Source organism: Camelina sativa, chromosome 14 (genome assembly GCF_000633955.1).
Source record: "Camelina sativa cultivar DH55 chromosome 14, Cs, whole genome shotgun sequence".
Classification (NCBI taxonomy): Eukaryota; Viridiplantae; Streptophyta; class Magnoliopsida; order Brassicales; family Brassicaceae; genus Camelina; species Camelina sativa.
Window position 1 is genome coordinate 22284229 of NC_025698.1, and position 16800 is coordinate 22301028.

At 40.7% G+C, this 16800-nt stretch overlaps 1 protein-coding gene and 1 pseudogene across 1 annotated transcript; one reads left to right on the forward strand and one right to left on the reverse strand.

Annotated features, from left to right (window-relative positions):
- Nucleotides 5202-5607, forward strand: LOC109128891 (annotated as a pseudogene).
- LOC104742171 (kynurenine formamidase-like) lies at nucleotides 13928-15811 on the reverse strand. Its single transcript, XM_019235871.1, is given in 7 exon segments — nucleotides 13928-14338; nucleotides 14602-14672; nucleotides 14779-14836; nucleotides 14838-14877; nucleotides 14983-15055; nucleotides 15178-15222; nucleotides 15304-15811. Coding segments are annotated over 7 exon segments (828 nt in total). The 5' UTR covers nucleotides 15719-15811; the 3' UTR covers nucleotides 13928-14212.

Genomic DNA, 16800 nt, shown 5'->3' on the forward strand with positions numbered 1-16800 from the left:
TAAGGAAAGATTCAGAGCTTTACAGTCCGGGCAACTTTTGAAGAATTTATACAACTCACATTTCGACGTACTTGGTGTCTATGGAAATATGGAAGAGTCATCTTTCTCCTCGAAGTGGAATCAAGTCAATCCATTCATTCATCCAGAAGGTATACCCAATTTACCGAGACATGTTACAAACCAACATAAAGAGAACCATTCAGCCAATGGGCTTTTTATTGAAGGCCTGACCAGCGACCACCACGGCGGCCCAGTCCAAGTCTTCACCTCATTCTAGAACCTTCATGCACCGCCTTTGCCATGCACTTAACAAGAAAAGTCGTTTATACCCCTACAAAACCATACACCTAGACAAAACCATATAAATATTTTTCTAAGCCCTATGGTTTAGGGTGTGCCTTCAAAGTACCTTCACCGAGCAGCCAAGAGATCACGACCAGAGGAGCAGACAACGACCTGAAGCCCTCTCTCGTCCCTCTCTTTGAAGCTTTGAGATCCACCAACTCTTTTCTATTCTATTTGTTTTGTTCTTTGTTTCTAAAGGAAGAAGATCCTTATAACTTTGTTTGACAATCATTGAAGTAATATCTAAATCCCTTTTCTCTAATTATTCTTTTATGTTTATGAATTGTTTAAACCTTGCTTTGATGATTCCCTTAGACATGCTAGAGTAGTTTTCTAGTTGGGTTTAAAGGGATAAACAAAAGGGGGAGATGATCTTAGTTTAGGTGGCAATTTTTAAGGTTTGTTAGATCTATATTCTTGTTTACTCTATACTTTAATTCTAAGTCTTTGTTTAATGTTTTAAGTTAGCCTCATGAACTAACTATGATCTAAAGTGTGTGTGTGTTGCCAAAAGCTTGCATGTGTGCTTGACCTAGCTTAGATGTGTTAGGAGTCATAGGAAGCACATACCCCTTACCTATGGAATCTCATGGATTAGAATCGAACTTGTTTAAAATGCTTTGATCTATGTGTCATTGCCTGCGATAGTTGAGTCTCGGAGTATAGAGATCTTAGACGGTTACCTTGTGAACTATAAGTTAACGGTTCATTCTGTTTCGTAGTCCGAGTTTTAGATAAACAAACCAATCCTAAACTTTCCTAGATAGATAGATCATTGATCCCCTGCGATCCCTTGATGCCCAACGCTTGTTTAATTTATTTTACTTGCTTTTATTTATGTTTATTGCTTACTTACGACCGTGACAACCTAAACCCCTATTTTTATTGAGTTCTAGCCTTACTTACTTCCGACGGATTCCGTTAAACAACAATTCTCTCTCTGTGGGATCGATCCTTAAATACTACTATCGATTAGCTGTGCACTTGCAGCAGTTGTGTGGTCTTTTAAGGTAAAAGATTTGAAGTGATAAAAACCACGCACATCATAGAGTCATCTTACTTTTCTGCGGTTTAGTGTGACAGGATGAATAATTTGGTGGAAGAACCACGAAAATTGCCACAAAGTTTGTTGTGTCTATTTAGCCATTTATGTTTATGTGACTTTTCGGTGACAAAGGTTGTCACGTTGTGTATTCGTGATTATTTCATGGCTAATTTGTCATAAGGTTGCTATGAATATTGTTGCTGTTTTATTCGTGGTAAATAAATTTTTTTGTCACCCATACAAAAACGTGGCTATACGTTTTTTTTACTAGTGGCTTGAATGACCTGAACCTCTTCTACAACCTTAAGCACTTGATCACGATACACATAAATCGGCTGACTTTTTCTGACTTCCTGATTCACAAATAAACAGATGCAAGAACATGTCAATATGTCAGGATAAGTTTTAGTTTTTGCCATGGATATTAACTCAAAGAAACATACAATCTGAATTTATTACGATTACATGCTAAAATGAATATCTGGTGGTTGAGTCTGTATTAAAAAGAGATAATGGAGAAAAACACCAAAAAAATGGATAGCACTTGAACTTCTTCTAAACCTAATTTCTCTGCCAAATCTTGAGATTTTTGTTTTGCATCCATATCATTTTCATGCTGCATGACAAGTACAAGCAGTCAGCTATAACTTGACATATGACTGAAAGTATCACCAACTTTGATAGATGTCATAGGCAATACATTTTCACCGGCCATTACATATTCCTTAATGAAATTTATTTGGTCCTCAAACACTGTAACACCCGCGAACCAAAATCCTGGTTTGGGGATTGCATCGGTCGATGCAGAAGGTGCATCGGTCGATGCAGGTTCAGTTTTCTGCGTTTTGACTTAAGTGAAGCGCTGCGTTTTGGGCAAAGGGAAGAGAAAAACCCTTAAGTCGATTATTTTGTCTCATTAGTCGACTTTGGCCGTTTTTGAGAGAAACAAAGGAGAGAAAGAGTGTTCTTGGTGTTCTTGGTGATTTTTGTGGGTTTGTGGTATTTCCTGGTGAGATCTGAGGCTTAGAACGTTGTAGGAGCTTGCTAGGAGTGTTCTATTGCTTGTTTGAGGTTCAGATTCTTCTGTGGCAAAGGTAAGTGCAGGACTATAGCTTATCTAAGCTAGAGCTTCTTTGATCTGCTTGTTTGTGCGTTGTTAGACTTGTTAGATGGTTATTTGGGATGTTAGGAAGCTTTCTTGTGGCTTGGAATCGAGTTTTGTGGTTGCAGGAACAAAGATCCGGCAAGAAGCTTTGGGGAACACGATGCTCGGCATGTTGCATCGGTCGATGCACTTTGTGCGTCGGTCGATGCAAGTGCAAGGACGGCGCGTAAAACCGTAGGGTTTTCGTGTTATATCGAGCATATGTCGGTCGATGCAGTGCGAGTGTCGGTCGATGCATGTGTAACTTGCATCGGTCGATGCATCCCTTGTGTCGATCGATGCATCCCCATGTGGTGTCGGTCGATGCATGTTGGTGTCGGTCGATGCAGAGTCCTGGTTTACTATTTATTATTTTAAAAAAAAAAAACGGGTCGGATCGTTTCAGTTTGGTATCAGAGCTCTTATGGTTCTAGGTTTAGGTTCACTAGGTTTCTGTTCTGATGTTTGGGATTCAATGTCTTGATTGATTATGTGAGTTAGTCAATTGTGTGTGGCATGGAGTCCTAGAACATCCTCTTCGAGCCTACAATGTGATTCCACGGTGAGTATATGTTTTTTATGTTATGTATAATTGTGTGCTTAGTCTTCTGTTCATGGTAGTGCAGATGGTTAGAGAGGATGCTGTTGCTGGTCGTGGTCGTGGTCGTGGACGCGGACGTGGTCGTGGTAGGGGCAGAGTCCTAGTGGATAGTGAGACCGAGGACCAAAGTGTGACAGCTGAGGGTGTTGGCGAGTCCCAGGGTGTCCAGGAGGGGGCGGTGTTGATGATCTAGTGGCCGGTGATGCTAGGGTCCCGGGTGTGGGAGTCCCAGCGGGTGGAGTTCTTGGTGCTGACTTTACGGCCTTGCTAGCATAGTTGTTGGAGCTGTTGCCAGCAGTGGTACCGGCTCAGGCTCAGGTTGTGCCACTAGTGGTGGCGGAGGAGCGGCAGCCAGTGGCTCTGGATGCAGGAGCACATGGACGTTATTTGTCCATGCTCAAGGAGATGAAGGGTCTCGTGACTGCGCAGTTTTCGGGTGGTACAGATCCTACTTCCATACTCTGAGATGTCCTGAGGAGTTCTGGGTGGACATAGGAGTCCACCATTTGATTGGTGATGCTGAGTTGTGGTGGAGATCAATGGCTGCTAGGAGAGTGCAATGGAAGATGACTTGGGTTGACTTCGTGGGGCAGTTCAACCGCAAGTACTTTCCGAGAGAGGCATTGGACCGGTTGGAGGTGCGGGAGCTGGACTTGGAGTTCAATCGACTTCTATGTTATGGGGGTCGGGCTATGGAGTCTGAGGAGGCTCAGATCAGGAGGTTGTTGAGGGCCCTACGTGATGATTTGAGGATTCACTATAGAGGGCGGAGTTATGCTATGCGTGCGGAGCTGGTTGAGACTGCAGAAGGGATTGAGGAGGATATCCAGGCATAATCAGTGGCGGTTAGTCCAGAAGTTCAGCCTAGTACGGCTCAGCAGCAGGGTGGTTATAGCAGGGGCGGTAAGCCTGCGCAGGGAACCAAAAGAAGGTGTGAGGCTATGCAGACGTCGAGTGGTGCGAGTTGCTTCAGGTGTGGAAGCAAGGATCACAAGATTTCTATATGTCCCAAGAGGAGTGCTCCGACGACAGCGGCTCATGTATGCTATCATTGCAGGGAGCCAGGGCATATCAGGCCCTTGTGTCCCAAGTTGCAGCCAGTAGCAGTTGCAGCGTTGCAGCAGGTGCAGCCTAGAGGGCAGCAGGTGGCACGGATTGAGAAAGCGCCAAGGGTTTACACGACTGCAGAGACTGGTGGACCCAGTGTCGGGGCGATAACAGGTATAATTTCTGGTACTTAAACTTTGTGAATTTCAGTAGGTTCAGATTTTATGTTTTTCCCGTGAAAAAGTTTTAGGTTCTGAACACATGAGGTTTGTGTAGGGACCTTGTTGGTGGGCGGGTTTAAGTACCATGTTATGTTTGATTCTGGAGCTTCTCATAGCTTCATTATTCCGGAGTGTGAAGAGAGCACGAAAATCAGAGGGGATCCCGGAGAGCGTACGGGAATTGTCAGAGTTGCGGGAGGCAATTTCTTGAGAGTTATTGGACGGGCCAGAGGAATTGATATTCAGATTGCAGGGGAGTCATGACCAGCGGATTTGCTTATCAGTCCAGTGGAGTTGTATGATGTGATTCTCGGGATGGATTTGTTGCATCGGCATATGGTGCATTTGGATTGCTATCGGGGTAGATTGGAGTTTGAGCATCCAGGAGGGAAGTTGGTCTTTCAGGGGATTAGACCGACTTCGAGGAGTCTCGTGATCTCGGCCATTCAGGCTGGAAAGATGATCGAGAAGGGCCGTGAGGCTTATTTGGTTATCATATCTATGCCAGAGTCAGTGGGGAAGTCTACGGTTAGGGGTATCCCGGTTGTAGAGGAGTTTGAGGATGTGTTCCAGTCATTGCAGGGGTTACCACCATCTCGGTCTGATCCTTTTACGATTGAACTGGAACCAGTGACGATGCTGTTATCCAAGGCTCCTTACAGAATGACTCCAGCAGAGATGGCAGAGATGAAGAAACAACTAGAGGATTTGTTGATTAAGGGATTCATCTGTCCTAGTGTATCACCGCGGGGAGCACCGGTGTTGTTTGTTAAGAAGAAGGATGGGAGTTTCCGGTTGTGTATTGATTACAGGGGTTTGAACCGGGTCACTGTGAAGAACAAGTACCCTCTTCCGAGGATCGATGGTTGTTGGATCAGTTGAGGGTACTAATTGGTTCTCTAAGGTAGATCTGGCGTCGGGTTATCATGAGATACCGATAGATACGGTACTTGCGAGGAAGACTGCATTCAGGACGAGGTATGGGCATTTTGTGGTGATGCCTTTCGGGTTGACTAACGCACCATCAGCGTTTATGAGATTGATGAACAATGTGTTTCAGGATTTCCTGGATGTATCTGTCATCATTTTCATCGACGATATCCTATTTTATTCTAAGAGTCCTGAGGAGCATGCAGTGCATTTGAGGGCAGTTCTGGAGAAGCTACGGGAGCAGAAGTTGTTTGCTAAGTTGAGCAAGTGCAGTTATTGGCAGCGTGAGATGTGTTTTCTGGGTCATATTGTGTCTGCAGATAGAGTTTTTGTAGATCCGGAGAAGATTTAGGCTATCAGAGGTTGGCCTAGACCGCATAATGCCACAAAGATCAGGAGTTTTCTTGGTCTGGCAGGTTACTACAGGAGGTTCGTGCAGGGGTTCGCGAGCAGAGCACGTCCAATGACTAAGTTGACAGGGAAGGATGTTCCTTTTGTTTGGTCACAGGAGTGTGAAGAAGGCTTTGCAAGCCTAAAGGAGATGTTGACTACCGCTTCAGTGTTGGCTTTGCCTGAGGAGGGAGAACCCTATGTGGTTTATGCAGATGCATCCAGAGTGGGTTTGGGGTGTGTGTTGATGCAGCAGGGGAAGGTGATTGCCTATGCTTTGCGGCAGTTGCGGAAGCATGAGGACAACTATCCTACTCATGACTTGGAGATGAGTGTTGTAGTTTTTACCCTGAAGATTTGGAGATTCTTATCATTATGGTGCAAAGGTACAGGTGTTTACAGATCATAAGAGTTTGAAGTATATATTCACTCAGCCTGAGCTGAATTTGAGGCAGAAGCGGTGGATGGAGCTTGTGGCAGACTATGATTTGGAGATAGACTATCATCCTGGTAAGGCTAACTTGGTTGCAGATGCTCTGAGTCGGAAGATGGTAGCTTCGGCTCAGGAGCAGGAGATGGAGTCTCTGGTAGGAGAGATCGGTGCGTTGAGTTTGTGTGTTGTGTCTCAGGAACCGTTGGGTTTGGAGGCGGTTGATAGAGAAGATCTTCTGAGCAGGGTGCGGTTGGCTCAGGAGAAGGATTTGGGGCTAGTGAATGCCTCAAAGGATGTGGATTCAGAGTATCAGGTCTCAGATAATGGTACTATCTTGGTGCACGGTCGGGTTTGTGTGCCCAAAGATGAGGAGTTGAGGCAGGAGATCCTGAGAGAGGCTCATGGGAGCAAGTTTTCTATTCATCCAGGAGCGACTAAGATGTACCGTGATCTCAAGAGGTACTATCATTGGGTCGGGATGAAGAAGGATGTGGCTAGTTGGGTTTCGAGGTGTGATGTGTGTCAGCTAGTGAAGGCTGAGCATCAGGTTCCTGGCGGGTTACTGAAGAGTTTACCCATTCCTGAGTGGAAGTGGGATATGATCACCATGGATTTTGTGGTAGGATTGCCAGTGTCACGGACCTTTGATGCTATTTGGGTCATTGTGGACCGGTTGACTAAGTCAGCACATTTTCTGGCCATTAAGAGACTGATGGAGCAGCGGTCTTGGCTAAGAAGTATGTGAAGGAGATATTCAGGTTGCATGGGGTGCCAACGAGCATTGTGTCTGATAGGGATTCCAAGTTCACTACGATGTGGAGAGCGTTTCAGGCAGAGTTGGGCACTAAGGTGCATATGAGTACAACTTATCATCCCCAGACATATGGACAGTCAGAGAGGACGATCCAGACGCTGGAGGATTTGCTGAGAATGTGTGTGTTGGATTGCGGAGGCCATTGGGTAGATCACTTGAGCTTGGTAGAGTTTGCTTACAATAACAGTTATCAGGTAAGTATTAAGATGGCTCCTTATGAGGTTTTGTATGGGAGGTCATGTCGTACACCATTATGCTGGACTCAGGTGGGGGAGAGGAGCATTTACAGGGCAGATTTTGTTCAGGAGACCTCAGAGAAGAATCGGGTTCTCTAGCTGAACATGAAGGAGGCTCAGGATCGGCAAAGGAGTTATGCCGATAGGAGGAGGAGAGACCTTGAGTTTCAGGTAGGAGATAGAGTGTACCTCAAGATGGCCATGTTGCAGGGTCCGAACAAGTCATTGACTGAGACTAAGTTGAGTCCAAGGGATATGGGTCCGTTCATAGTGATAGAGCGGGTTGGACCAGTGGCATATAGACTTGAGTTACCTGAGGTTATGCGTGCTTTCCATGTGTCTATGTTACGGAAGTGTCTTCGTGAGGATGATCAGTTGTTTGCTAAAATTCCTGAGGATCTTCAGCCTAACATGACATTGGAGGCGAGACCAGTGAGGGTTCTCGAGAGGAGGATCAAGGAACTTCGGAAGAAGAAGATTCCTTTGATGAGAGTCCTTTGGGACTATGATGGTGTTGAGGAGCAGACTTGAGAGCCTGAGGCAAAGATGAAGGCAAGGTTTAAGAAGTGGTATGAGAAGCAAGCCGCGACTTGAGCTTGTCTAGCCTGGTCCCATCTGTAATCTGTGGCTTGAGCGGGAATGGAGTATTCCAGCCCATCTCTCTTTTTACTTGGTCGCTTGGGGTGGTTGGTTGTGCGACTAAATAACAAGATGAGATGGTGCTCGGGGTACAAAGTTTCCGTTAGGCGGGGTTTTTGGAGGAAAGTTTCATGAATTAGGAGTTCAAAAAGTGGAAAGTGTTAAAAATGGAAAGTTTTATGTGAGTTAAAATTTGTCTATTTTAGTGGAGAAAGCCTTGGAGGGGCTTGTGAGGCCTTAGTGGCAGACTTTTTAGTCATTGTGTGGCTTTAGTGGCGGTCTTTTGAGATATTGTGTGGCCTTTGTGGCGGGCTGTTTAGCCAGATATGTGACCTTTGTGGCGGGTTGTTTAGTCAGATGTGTGGCCTTTGTGGCGGCTGTTTAACCAGATGTGTGGCCTTTGTGGCGGGATGTTTAGCCAGAGTGTCTGTTTAGGCGGTCCTTCGGAACAGATGGTCTTTGTGACGGTCCGTCGGGACAGATGGTCTTTGTGACGGTCCTTCGGGACAGATGGTCTTTGTGACAGTCCTGTTTAGAACATTTGTTTGGCCTTGGTGGCGGTCCTGTTTAGGACATTTGTTTGGCCTTGGTGGCAGTCCTGTTTAGGACATTTGTTTGGCCTAGGTGGCGGTCCTGTTTAGGATATTTTTTTGGCCATTAAGGCGGCCCTTGTGGCAGTGAGATGATCCATGTGTGGTCATGAGGTATCCCAGTGAGGGGATATGTGGTTGGTAGGACATTGAGATGTCTTACGCGAGCCACGGGAAGGGAACCTGGATAGGGATAGGACTCAGACGTGTTCAGAATTGTTTGCTTGGGACTCTTGGGGAACTTAGGTTCTCCTAGTACTGCCATATTCTGAGACTTTGTGTCTTGGGAGTATGGTTGGTATATCGATTTCGGATGACGATCCGGGGGCGCGTTGTAGGGTGGCAACCCGAAAGACGAGTATTGAATTTTTCCTTATATATTATGGCATGCGGGCTTAGGCCCGATGAAGAGCCAATAAAAACTCAAGGTCTAGGCCTCAGAATAAAGGATAGTCCAAAAGTCGAGAGGAAATAATGCATGGAGCGTAAGTCTATCGCCTAGAGGTGACCTTTCGTAGATCGGTCGGAGGAGTGCGGGCCGTGGAGACGGTTGCACGGGAGTCCTTAGCTGAGGGTTGTTCGAGATTCGAGGACGAATCTAGTTTGGTGGGGGAGAATTGTAACACCCGCGAACCGAAATGCCGGTTGGGGGATTGCATCGGTCGATGCAGGTTCAGTTTTCTGCGTTTTGGGCAAAGGGAAGAGGAAAACCCTTAAGTCGATTCTTTAGTCTCATTAGTCGACTTTGGCCATTTTTGAGAGAAACAAAGGAGAGAAAGAGTGTTCTTGGTGATTTATGTGGGTTTGTGGCGTTTCCTGGTGAGATATGAGACTTAGAACGTTGTAGGAGCTTGCTAGGAGTGTTCTATTGCTTGTTTGAGGTTCAGATTCTTCTGTGGCAAAGGTAAGTGCAGGACCATGGCTTATCTAAGCTAGAGCTTCTTTGAGCTGCTTGTTTGTGCGTTGTTAGGCTTGTTAGATGGTTATTTGGGACGTTAGGAAGCTTTCTTGTGGCTTGGGATCGAGTTTTGTGGTTGTAGGAACAAAGATCCGGCGAGAAGCTTCGGGGAACATGATGCTCGGCATGTTGCATTGGTCGATGCACTTTGTGCGTCGGTCGATGCATGTGCAAGGATGGCGCATAAAACCGTAGGGTTTTTGTGTTATGTCGAGCATGCGTCGGTCGATGCAGTGCGAGTGTCGGTCGATGCATGTGTAACTTGCATCGGTCGATGCATCCCTTGTGTCGGTCGATGCATCCCCATGTGGTGTCGGTCGATGCATGTTGGTGTCGGTCGATGAAGAGTCCTGGTTTGTTATTTGTTGTTTGTTGATTGTTGGTTGATGGTTGATGGTTAGAGATGTCTCTATTGCTTGTGTGTATAGCCCAGTAGATGGGAGGATTGCCTTACTGAGTGTTTATAAAATACTCATGCATTGCAATTTGTGTTTGTGGTGTAGATAAAGGCAAAGTGTGATCGTTGAATCAAGGCAATGAAGAGGAGGATGTTCTAGGGACTCGATTGGTTGTTGTCTGGCATTGCTAGGTTGCTAAAGTTGGGTCATTAGAAACGTTGTTAGGTTGCCGGTTTTATGATTCCTGATGTTTGGTATTTGGATATTGTTTTTGATATAATATTGGCTTATTATTGGTTATTGTTTTGGATATTGGTATTTGTTATTCCGTTGTTTGTTTGTGATTGTGGTTAGGTGGCTAGTGGGTATGAGACCACTAGTTGTAGTTTATTTATTGTTATTATTATTATTTACTATTTATTATTTAAAAAAAAAACGGGTCAGATCGTTTCAAACACAAACGTGGAGAAAAAAAACATTTTGAATCTCCAGATCATGGGCCAATTCCATGTATAAAAGCTAGCAAGGACTACTTTTCAAACGAGATAAACAAATTCCAAAGCAGTAGAATAGGTATAATGCAACATGTCTTACTGATAATCGTTTGAGGCTTGCTTATTCTTTGCACCAAATTTTAATGTTGCTTTCGTGCATAACAATGTCAATTAAATCAGCATACAAGTAAAAAAGTCACTTAAATCAGTGGGTAGTAAAATAAAAGACTGGTCAACAGAAATAGAGTTAAAACAGAAATTACCAATCTGATGGTCCTCCCAAGCTTCTTGCTCTACAAATGGAATTATTTTCTCCGTTGAATCCAAAAAGAATTTTGCAAAATAATATAGAGAGATATATACAGCAACAAAAAACCTCTTCTCCTGATCAACACCTCTGTCTTGATCATAAGCATCTGAAATTCTACATTGAACTCCGCGAGGTAGGAGTAAAAGGGATATGTGTTAGATATATTGAAAAGCTAAAGAAGCAAGAGGGAGATGAAAACGTTACCTCTGCGACATTATCTTCATCTTGTGTTGTTTTCTTCACAGTTCAAAAGGTTATTTCTTGAATCTATCAAAGATAATAGATCAACCCAGAGATCAACCCACGCTCACTATACCAAAGCATACCATATTTATGAATACAACCATATAACTTTTAATTGCAAAAAATAAATAAAAGCATGCACTAATATAAATCACAATGGAACATGTTTTTACTCATCAAAAGAAGCATGTTGCATCAGATAGATGTTGGAAATGGCAACAACCACCTCGACGCATGAAAAATGTAGCAATTACCTAAACTCACGAAGCTCTGTTTCTGTGCTTTTCACCTCCAAAAAAATATTGTTCATCTTCTATCTCATCCCTATAGAGAAAAAAAAAGGAAACGGGAGAAATCAATTAAAGAGAAGAGATTAACAAAAAAAATAAAAGTGCAAAAATCTATATGTCATGTACCTTAGTTCATATAGTTTTTTCTGTTCTCTCTTCTTCAAATATTTTTGTCTCGATATTTTCATGTACATCAGACCAACAAAAGATGATCAATAACATGGTGATACAAGACTCGGTGGTGAGACTAGTATGGAGATAAATATGGCAGCTTCACAAGCTGGCGGTCGCTTCTCTCTTGTGAAGAAATGATGGTCGAAAATGGAGATCTGACACGCTGGCGGTCGCTTCTCTCGTGTGGGATCAAATGAGGGATGTGATGGCGGAATGAAGTGCACCACAGAGTTATGATAAAACTCTGATACAACACAAGCTCTATGCCTTGATGACTCACTCAAAAAGACATAAGAACAAACATTTACTAAAAGTAAAGGGATCCACCTAACTTAGATAAACAAAAACAAAGCCTATGTTTCAAAGTAAGAAAACTCTCTCTTTTATTTTCCAAAAATCTTCTATATCTTTACAATGAAACAAATGAGTTTTTTTTATAGCTCTTACATAGTATAATCTACATTAATTACAAAATATATCTAAATTAATTACAAATCAATCACCATAATGAAGAAATCATAATTAATGGTGATGATGAGGAATAAATGGTGGATCTAGGATTTCTAGCAAGATATCTGTCTTGGCAATCAATATTTCTTTGTGTGACTCGTCAGAGAATAGTTCAGGAAGTCTATCAGGAAATCTATCTTGAAGTAGTTCAGCTACTCGTTCAGCATATGTGATGACCGCATCACATGGACATCACAAAAATAGCCTTCAAAGAGATTAATTCTAGTAAGAATACTGTCAAGAGTAATTAACCGTAGCTCAACAGATCTTACTATATCAAAAGGATACGAGTGAGAGAGTCTCCGACGTAAATCTATAGTATGCTCATTGACGCACATATGAAACGTGAGAGTGTGAGACAATTGATGCTTTCTTGGTTTTACACGGTGGTTTTTTTTTGGGAGTTAAAAGAGGAATTGTTTTGGAAGCAAGAAAATGAAGAGAAATGTGTGAACAATAACGTTAGTACTTCATTACGAAGGTAACTCTTTATTCTCTTTTCTCATTTAGAACGTAACGTTTAGTCAAAAATGATTCTATTGTATATCCAATTTCGTTGGGTGTTAGTGTGTTTCTGATTTAGATTTGTATTTGTGTTGATTTTGATCTTTAAAGAGTCGTGCTTGGATTAACAACTATTGTTAAGCTTAATCCATAGAAGAGCACCAAAAAAACCAGTGGATGGTATACACGATTGACACTTCTCTCTACCAAATCCTTTGTATCAAATTAAACTACATCATACCGAAATTCATAGTTTATCCCCAAATTTATATGAATCCAAAAGCTGACAAAATGAGATGATAAAAAAAAACTCTTCTACTTCACCAACCAAATGATTCAAAATTAGACTGGAGGATCAATCAACAATTAAAACATTTATATTTATCTCATGTTTCTGATTTGGAAATTATCAAAACGTACCAGATGATGACTGGAGTATTAGTGTAGATAATACCAAATAATATTTGACACAATCTTGTATAGATTTGAGTATATCTCAATCCCTTGTTATATATATATGTTATGCATATGATCAATAATAATCAAGCTTTCACAATCTTCTACATGGTATCAGAGCTTACACAGTACACACGATGACCCGTTAATTAGTCCGGCCCGGATAGAAGTCCGATCACCCCATTAATTGATGGCCCAAAGAAAGGTCCAATTTCATCGAAATAGCTTTAAAAAAAAAGCATTATCTTGAGGGGGCGTGATGGATTCTGTCAAGATTAATGGCCAGAATAGTCATCATCTCGAGGGGGGGTGTGGAGAAAATATCCCACATCTGATAGATATAAACGAGCTATTTCCCCCTAAGAACTATCATATCTAGATAGATAGAGCCCGAACTATAACCCCGATCTTTATGTCCCTGAAAACAAAGTTTGAAATTTATTTCTCTCCAAATCAAAAGTTTGAAATCAAAATCATCATATTGGGATTGTATTTGATACAAAGGGAGAGGAGATGTAAATTGAGATTGTATTCTAAATCTGGGTTTTAATTGGGTTTGTGCTTTAACCAGATCAAAATCTGGTTTTTTTTTCTGGTTTAAAATGGTTAATAATCAGTTAAATAAATTTCAAACCGATGGAATTAATGTATGTGGGTAGATAGATATTGAACTATTAATTTGAGGAGATTTTGTTTTGGAACTTTTGATTTGGGGAGAAATAAATTTTAAACTTTATTTTCGGGGACATATAGATCGGGATTATAGTTCGGGTTCTATCTAGCTAGATATGATAGTTTTTAGGGGGAAAAGGCTCGTTTTCCGATATTTTATAACTCCAAATTTGTCATACACATCAATAGGGCCAGCTCAAAATTTTTTTAAACCTTGTACTAAAGTAAATAAATAACAGCTTTTCGTTTTATAATTTTAAAATCTGAAAATTTGGACCCTTTTCTACAAATAAATTCAGAGAAAATAATAGAACCATGTGCTTGGGCATCCTCAACACACCCGTACATATAATCAAAAACATAAAAGGAAAAACAAAATAAAAAATACATTAGTATTGGTGTCGGCTAAACACATGTGCTAAGCGTGCAAAAACACTAGGTTCAAAACAAAACACAAACATGTTTATTTGAATTATTTCATATAACAGTATATATGTAGGTTTTTTTTATTAATGATGTGCTACTGACTCAGCATAAAATTTAAGCCATGATTAGTATACAACCCCGCAAACGCGTGGGTTCTATCCCTAATATATAAAGAGTTAGGACCTCTCCACTCATTATCAATTGGTTTTGAGTTGCAAATCCATATCAAAACCCTAATTTAACTCAATACCGATTAATATCATGGAACAAAGAAGCCTATTATTTTTTTTTTTTTTTTAATTTCGTATACACAACATCTTACAGAGAAGAATATGAACTGAATCACTTGATGAGAATGCATCTCGTTGGTGCTCCTTCCGCCCCAACCAATCTCAACGGTAAGCAATGAAGCGAGTACATGCCTACCTCAACATCATCAAGCTTCAGCGATTCCACAGGGATTATATCCTGAAATCATGTGTTTCACCTTCATCCCTCGTCTCAGTTTACTCCTACTTAACTAACAATAATATCCCTCACTTTCTTCTTAAATGAAATCTTGAGATCGACACATCAACAAGAGAAAAAAAAATAAAAAAAATAAAGCTGAGGGTTTGATATATATCCACAAATCCAAAGATGGTTTCCTTCAGAATTGGCAATGCAAAGACAATTTCAAAAAGCAATGTTTACGTACTTGATATTCTTATAGGGCAAAAAAATATACCCACCCGTTGTTCAAGTATAACCTTGTGCGCCGCAGGTGCTTCATCATAAGCAGCAAATGAAAGATAGTCAAGCCCTGGATATCACAACGAATAATAACCCTTTTAAGAAAAAAGTTACACAAGAAGAGATACCTTAACGGCGTAAAAAGCTAACAAAACCGAAAAAAATCTATCGCTTACCAACAAGTTTGATATCTGTATTCTCAATCAACCATTTCACCCCGTCAGTCAAGAACCCCAACAAAGCTTGAATCAAATTCTTTCTTAAACATAAGCCGCCTGATATAGAGTAAGCGTTGTTCTCTTATAAAAGTCTTTTGCAATAAGTTCAAGATTTTTGGTAACATGTACACACTAACACTATGTTCGTATTTTGAGACTTACCTATCAGTATTCAATGTTTTGAATAGCACACGACGAACTCCCTTTGGAATATTAAGTGATTCCATTACTTCAGCTATGATGAAACAACCAAAAACATTAGAAACGTATTTATATAAATTCTCTACTCTTTTCATTTTCAGAGCACAAATTAATTTTTTTTTTTTTTACATGAAAAAATGCCTAATCTCAACTCACCAGTAATGTTTTTATCTCTTGGAACATCAACCAACAAAGCAGGACCTATAGAATAAGTTCAAAAATTATAAAATTATCAGTACAAAATATATATATATATATATATATATATATTAAAAAATTTACCGTTAAGGATTTGAAGATCAAGTGAATCAGAATCAAAACCAGAATCATAATAATGATCATGGAAATGGCCTGGAGCATCAACATGTGTTCCTGAGTGAACAGATAGTTTCATCTCCGAGATATTAGCTTCTGATCCATTCTTCATACTCACGGCAAGTCTCAGAAACTTTCCTAATCCTTTTAAAGACTCCCAAACCGGCATCTCCGGGGTGTACCGGTGGCTGATGTCGAATATTTTCCATTCTCCGCCATAAACTTCACGACGGATTGGTTTAAGATCGTCCGAGTGTTTCGTTGCGACACCAAAGGTAGTGGGAATTGAAGGAAAAGCTTCATCAACGGCGAAGCTAGTTAAAATTGAGATGGATAGTGTAGTGACGGTGATGAGGAGATGGAAATTTACGGTTCCGGTCATTGTTTCGGGTCGTGGGTGTCATTAATCTAGGGTTGATAATGTTATATAATCTATATAATAGTAGCAAATAACAAATTGAGTTTTGAGTTTGGGGGAAACTGTTTGTCTCATAGTGGAATTATCTGAATTCAATGTATTATTTGGATATCTGAAATCTTGGACCAGCCTAATCATATGATTAAGTTAGTCTTGCGAGGGGATCTATACCGAACCAAAGGACGACACTAGTAGTATGACAAATACCCACTTTTTTACCTAACGAAAGAACAACAACACTTTTATCTACTGTTGCATTTCTTAGGCAAATGGTTTTATCTGGGAAAGAAGCTACCAACTTGTGGAAATTGGCTTTATGCTAATCTCTATTGCTGTTTCTTTTCATAGACAATTTTTTTTGTTCCCTTATTGTCTATTTCGCAGAACATGTAGCTCATGTGAAAGATCATATGTTTGAAAAGCCTTTAAGAGACATCAAGTTATTCGGATAATTGAAGCTATGTGGTTTGTGCGTTGCAACCATCCTTAAAATTTTAGTTGACTTTGTAAGGGTCACACACTTAATGCGAAATTATAAAACGAATATCTTGAAAAATCTAAAACATATTAATCAATGTTAAAAATAATAATAATGATCATATTTTTTTATGATTCAATGCCAAGTTCTACAAAAAGTGATATGTAAATCGTTAAAAAAAGTGTTATGTAAGCCATGTGTATTTCATGAAAAAATCATATTCTTAAGTAGAACTAAAACTCTACAACGTGTTAAATAAAAAAATCATATACTTAAATGGAACTAAAACTCTACAACATGATTAAAAATAAAAATTTGAGATTCCATCAATTAAATCAAATATTTTTAACTAAAAAAATTGGTGGAAACAACATATTAAAGTACATTAATTTTTTTCTGAGAATATATTTCAGATAGCATCGTAAAAATAACATCTCAAAATAACAAAAAAATGTTACGCTAATTAAGGAGCGAACTCACGTTGTTTAAACGGTGGATGGGTAAGTATTGTGAAAACTCTGAGAATCCAAAGAATAAAACACTACACCAATAAAGGGCATTTCTCAAT